At 48.1% G+C, this 6,000-nt stretch overlaps 1 protein-coding gene across 1 annotated transcript in view; it reads left to right on the top strand.

Annotated features, from left to right (window-relative positions):
- The first annotated feature begins 4,388 nt into the window (after window positions 1–4,388).
- The window catches only part of STK26 (serine/threonine kinase 26), a 52,963-nt gene continuing 51,351 nt past the window's right edge, over window positions 4,389–6,000 (top strand). Inside the window, exons 1-2 of the mRNA XM_028092694.1 lie at window positions 4,389–4,537; window positions 4,643–4,793. Coding sequence (XP_027948495.1) covers window positions 4,752–4,793 — 42 coding nt within the window. The 5' untranslated portion in view covers window positions 4,389–4,537; window positions 4,643–4,751. The remainder of the gene's footprint in view (window positions 4,538–4,642; window positions 4,794–6,000) is intronic.

Below are 6,000 nucleotides of genomic sequence, written 5' to 3'. Positions count from 1 at the left end.
GCACTTCATACATTTATATACATTACACATTTCAATGCAGTTATTAAATAAGGCTCAAATTGTTAAAAGTCCAAAATGTGAAACCCTACCTCTAAATTTTGTCAAGTGGAGTAAGAGGTCAAATTTACCTCAACAAGGTCACATATTTAAAGGCTCCTAGGTAATGCCTAGTACATTACAACCTGCTCCATGATTAAATATTTTTAAGCCAATCATTAAATTTTTCTCAAAGTTATTCTCTGTTCAATATTATTTTTCATTAGGTAGTATTCACTCTTTGGAGGAAGACGATCTATGGTTTCACACAAAGGTAAAATAAAAATACTGCTTTGTTTCCAGTACCTCCCTTGATGTGGCCCAGTATCTTTGGGAATGTTTTTTGTTGGTGGTGGCTTTTGGGGTTGGTTTTTTTGCTTTTGTTTTTTGTTTTTTTGCCCCGGCCACCACACTGAACTGAAATCCTCAGGGAACCGTGTTTCTCAAGTCTGTTTCTTGGTTAGTAACCCTTAATGCAAAGAGTACGGAGCATGGTTTCTCAAACCTTGGCACCGCTGGCATTTTGGGCTGGTCAGTCCTTTGTGGTGAGGCCTGTCTTGTGCCCTGGAGAATGATTAGCAGCATCCCTGGCCTCTACCCACTCCCAATAGCATCCTTTCTTCCCCATTTGTGACAACCAAAATATCTCCAGGAGGTGAAATTGCCCCTCGTTGAGAACCAGGACCCTAATACATTATTACCTCACTATTGCCTATATCAAAGTTTGGCCATTTCTATCTACCTACACTTTAGCTATGAACCAGTCCACTCAGTAAATATTTATAAACATGGGTAAAGTTAAATATTTAATATTGAGGGTATGACAACATGTCAGGAAATTGAAACTACAGATTGTAAATTTAAATTATCAAGTTTTGTTAGGCTCAAGGACAAATGTTTAACTTGAAATTCACTGACTTTGCTTAATCTGTATACGATCTTACTTCATTTATACAGTTATTAAGTATTCATAGCCACTCAGGTCACATAGATCAAGCAGGTACCAAATCCAATCTGAGGCACAATCTTGCACTCTATGGGGCTACCAAAGAGCATAAGATGTGGTGTCTCCCCTCAAGGAACTTTTTCCATCAAGTTGTGGGAATACATGGTCACATATTATTGGACTCTGGGCTGACATTTTGAAGTAAAATATTCAAGTGTCCTTTTTGGTGGGGAGTAACAAAAGCACACATGAATTAATTTAAATTAAGAAATATATATATATATACACACACATATATATATGAAAAAGCATAATCAAACCACAAGTAACTCCATGTTACAACTCAAGTGATCTCTATCAAATATAATTACAACAGATAGTTTATTTAATAGCAGCAGACCTAAATAAGGGTCAGAAAGTTTACTAAGATCTCAAAAGCGGTGTTTTTAAGGAAATGTCTCAATAGTTCAGGTCTCAAAATCTAGCATTCACTCTTCCACATTCTTACATAACTCTGGCTCAGAAGGATGTCAGGGAAAGTCACTTCTCAGATAGGCGTAATTTACTTATTAAAATTACACAACTCACTCTTAGGTAGTTGGGAAATTAAAGTAACTGGAAAGAATTTAGGACATAAAAAATTAACAGTGTAACATACAGTAAAGTGAACAACTTAAAGATTCAACAAGAGCAGTGCCCAGGAGTTTAGCCAGGCATCAATAAAACATACAGTGTACCCATTACTTGCCTAGCACTATACTAACCTCAGTGAGCAATTCAAAGGAAATTCATTCATTCATTCATTCACTCATTCATTCAACAAATACCTATTGAGGGCTTACTATGTGCCACACACTCTTCTAGGCTCTGAGGATACACCAGTGAACAAACCAGACAAAATCTTGCCCACAGAAAGCTGGCATTCTAGCTGCATAATTCTTAGATAAGAGAAGCTGGATCTCTGGCCTCAGGGAGTTAATCATCTTGTTGGGCAGACCAAACAAATGAAATCCATGAAATAAGAAAGAACTACAATGTTGAGCACTACTTCCACCAACATGCAAGAGGAGGAGTATTGAAGGAGGGTTTGGAACAATGAGGAAGGTTCAGTGGGGCTGGGACTTGAGATTTAGACCCTTGCTACTCAAAGTGTCATCTGAGAATCACCAGTATTGGCACCACCTGGGAAACTGTTAGCAATGCAGAATCTTGGGCCCATTCCAGACTTGCTAAATCAAACTCTGCACTTTAAAAAGAATCCTAGGGAACTTCTCTTTTTTTCCTTTAAGATTTTATTTTTTTATTTGAGACAGAGAGAGAGAGAGAGAGAGAGAGAGAGAGCATAAGCTGGGGGCGTGCAGAGGGAGAGGGAGAAGCAGACTCCCCACTGAGTAGGAAGTGGGATGCAAGGGCTTGATCCCAGGACCCTGAGATCATGACCTAAGCGGAAGGCAGATGCTTCACCAACTGAGCCACCCAGGTGCCCCAAGAATTCTAGGGAACGTCTAAGGACATTAAAGTTTAGGTGACCCTGCTGGTTTCTGGCCAGGCTGACATTGTTAAGTATGAGCTGGGCTGGTGGGAAATAAAGACTGGATAGGGGCCTACCATCAGGTTAGAGGTTGTGAGGACCTGGAGGTGGGGAACTAGAAGTAAGGAGAATGCAATTATATCCTTTATCATCTGAATGGATAATGAAATGTGATGGCTATACATGCAATGGAATATTATTCAACCATGAAAAATAAGGAAATCCTGCCATTTGTGACAATATGGATGGACTTTGAGGGCACTGTGCTGAGGGAAAGAAGTCAGAGAGAGAGACTAAATACCGTATGATCTAAAAACTACCAAACTTATAGAAACAGAGAGTAGACTGGTAGTTGGCAGGGGCAGGTGAGAGGGGACACAGGCGAAGGTGGTCTAAAGGTACAAACTTCCAGTTAAAAGATGAGTAAGCTCTGGGGATGTAATGTACTGCATGATGGCTAGAGTTCACAATACTATATTATATCCTTGACAGTTGCTGAGAGAGTAGATCTTAAAAGTTAGAGGGACTTGGGTTTGGATTCCCAGCTCTACCACTTCTTAATTGTGTGATACTGGGGCCAAATTATTTAACCCCACCAAGCCTTTTCCATCCCCTGTAAAATGGCTGGGGGGGGCGGGGCACGCAGGGAGGCAATATGACCTCAGAGGGCCCTTGTAAAGATTCAATCAGCTAACATATATCTAACACTTGGCAGTCCGGGCACAAACAAAATGATACCCATTAATAATAATTATATCGATAACAATAAAATGCTATCTTGTGAGAAAGATTCAAAACCAGCAAAGGAAACAAAAGAAACTTTTAGTGTCTACTAGAGCCCCAACACTGTGTTGGGTATAGACCTGTAACAACCTGCAATGTAAGGAACTTCATCCTCATCTTAAATTGGCACTTGGATATGACATTTTTAAATGTAATTAACCCTGTTGGTCCTTAAAGGTGCCTTCATGATGGGATGTCTGTAATTGTCTATTATCATTGTTACTGTTGTTATCATTAGGGTATTCTCAAAAGAACTTGTCTCCCTGCTGGAGTGGAACTTTAGAGGGAGCGGACGCAGGGAATGCTGAAACCACGGCTGCCTATATGCTGAGTTCAATAATTAGCGTACTGCTAATGATCCAGTCTCATTTTCCATGCCTCTATCATCCTCATTAATTTTTCTGATGTACTGTTTTCCAATTTCTCTCTCTCTCTCTCTCTGTCTCTTCCACGTGCAACCTTGGCAAGAGAAGCCCCAGTCTGGCCGCCCTCCACCAACTGACAGCCCAAAAGGCAGGGGTAGGTAGCCTCAGGTTCAAGTCACCTGAAGTAGGTCTGGGGGCGGGGAATCCGGAAAGCAGGCGAGCGGCTACGGATCCGCCCAGAGGCGCCGCCCCACCCAGCGGGGACCCGACCGCAGGAATGAGTCGGGGGTCTACCGACTCGGCGGCTCTCCGTGCCCCCACCCTCGACTAGATCGGGGAACCAAGAGGGACTTCCAACACTCCCCAAGTTTCAACTCAAGTCGTCCCTGAAGCTGCGTGTGCCCCAGCTTCGAACGCCTGCCTGCAACGTGGCCGCGTCTGGGACGCCCTCCTACCCCCAGGGTCGCCCAAACTCCACCATTCCCTTCCCAGGCCGGGCCGTGTGCCCGGTCCCCCAGTCCCCGGCTTCTCCTCTCCGCGTGCGGGGGGCGGGGGGAGCCCGCCCCTTCGCCGGCTCGGGCGAGCCCAGCCACAGCCCTGCACGGCGAGGAGCCTCGGCGCTCCTGACACCGCCCGGCTGCAGGGCGGGGGCAGGGCCAACGGCGGAACCGCCCCCAACCGCCTCCCGGGCCCGGCGAGCGGGCGGGCGGGCGGGTTGCTGGGGCGCCTCCACCTCCTCTTCCTAAAGCGGCGAGGCGCAGACGAGCGGCATCACTCGAGCCCAGGTCCCGGCCACCGCCACACGCTGAGCCCCGCGTTCGGGAGGAGGAGCGGCGGCGGAGGCGGCGGCAACAGCGGCGGGCGGGCGCCAGAAAGGTAGACTGAGTCCCAGGCAGCCGCGCCGCCGACCGCCCACCCCCCGCCCCAGCCCGGGGCGACGCGCCATCAGCCCCGTCACCTCACTTCTGTGTGTCCCTCCAGGCCCCGGTCGAAAAGCCTGGGAGGGCCGCCGAGCTACCCCCGGAGGAGGAGCCAGTCCAAGCCCAGGGCGCCACCGCCGCAGGAGCAGTGCGGAGCAGCCGTCGCCTTCATGGCCCACTCACCGGTGGCGGTCCAAGTTCCCGGGATGCAGGTGAGGAAGCCCAGGCCGCCTCCGCCGACCACGTGACCGCCCCGGAGCCCGGTGCGCGGTCCCCGGCGATCAGAGGCGGCCCCGGGACTGCCCTGAAGGCAGGGCCGGGCGCAGGGGCCAGGTGACCCGGGAGTCGGGCTCGAAGCGTTTCCCGGCGTTTAGGCTAGCTGGTGCACTGCGCGGGGAGGGCGGGGAGGGACCGGGCGCGCGGCGAGGTGCGGGGGAGGGGGGCGGGGGAGCGTAAAAATAGGCCAGATCCAGACACCTGCGCCTGCGGAGCGTGGTCCGGCTGGGGACTGGAGGTGGGAGGTCTTAACTTGGGAGAGATGGAGGTGTCTCGGAATTTGTGGGGTAAAACGCAAGTCGTGCCCTCCCCCCCCCCGCACACACACAAGTTGGGGCGGAGCAAGACAAGGGGGTGTCGGTGGTGGCGGCATTGAATTGGGCTCTTCCTGTGTGCGTAGAGCGAAGAGCGAGGTGGCTTCTTTTCCCCTTTTGGTGTTGCTTCTTAAGGGCGAAGTTCTGTCTCGCTCCCCCCCACCTGGCCCAGCCCATAGTGTGGCGTGAGAAACGCAGGGTCCTGTGTCAGAGTGGCCGAGGTGATGACTTCCCAGCCCCCTCCCCCTGCCTTTCCCACAAGACGACTGTTGCATGTGGTTAAAGGAAGCTTTTTGTCCTGGACAAGGGACTACTGCTTGGGACCCATCTTCTTACTCCAGATTTACCCAGGCCCCTCCCCCCGTTATATTTTCATTTTATTCAAGAAGAAATAAGCGATGTGTGCCTACGCTTTTTACGCGGTTACGCTTTTAAATTGGTGCATTTCAGGCTATCTACTAAATGTTATCCAGGTCTACTAACTTTCAAGCATTCGCTTTTTTTTCCTTTGCTAGTGAGTCTAAACAACCCATTTATGAACAAATCAGAGACTAGAAACATTAAAGCCTCAGTCCCTCATTATCTTCTAAGAATGTGAAAGCAGACTTTTTCAAGTTAAGAAAAAACGTTTAGAGTAGTAAATAGCTTGTGTTTCTAGTAAAAATCAAAGCGCTGTGGATTGGGGCCTCAATTTACTAATTGATGCATGGAATTCATCCTTCTTGTTAGCAATGGGTCATATTTTGTGCATGGTCACAAAAAAGTAACTTTAAAAATACTTTCCCATAAAAGGACCATTTGTGTTGAACATATATCAATCCTAGGACTC

Source organism: Eumetopias jubatus, unplaced genomic scaffold (genome assembly GCF_037043125.1).
Source record: "Eumetopias jubatus isolate StellerSeaLion01/CBP00866 unplaced genomic scaffold, mEumJub1_p1.0 scaffold_11, whole genome shotgun sequence".
NCBI lineage: Eukaryota > Metazoa > Chordata > Mammalia > Carnivora > Otariidae > Eumetopias > Eumetopias jubatus.
The sequence above is the reverse complement of the archived record's forward strand: the minus strand, read 5'-3'. Positions and strand labels throughout refer to the sequence as shown.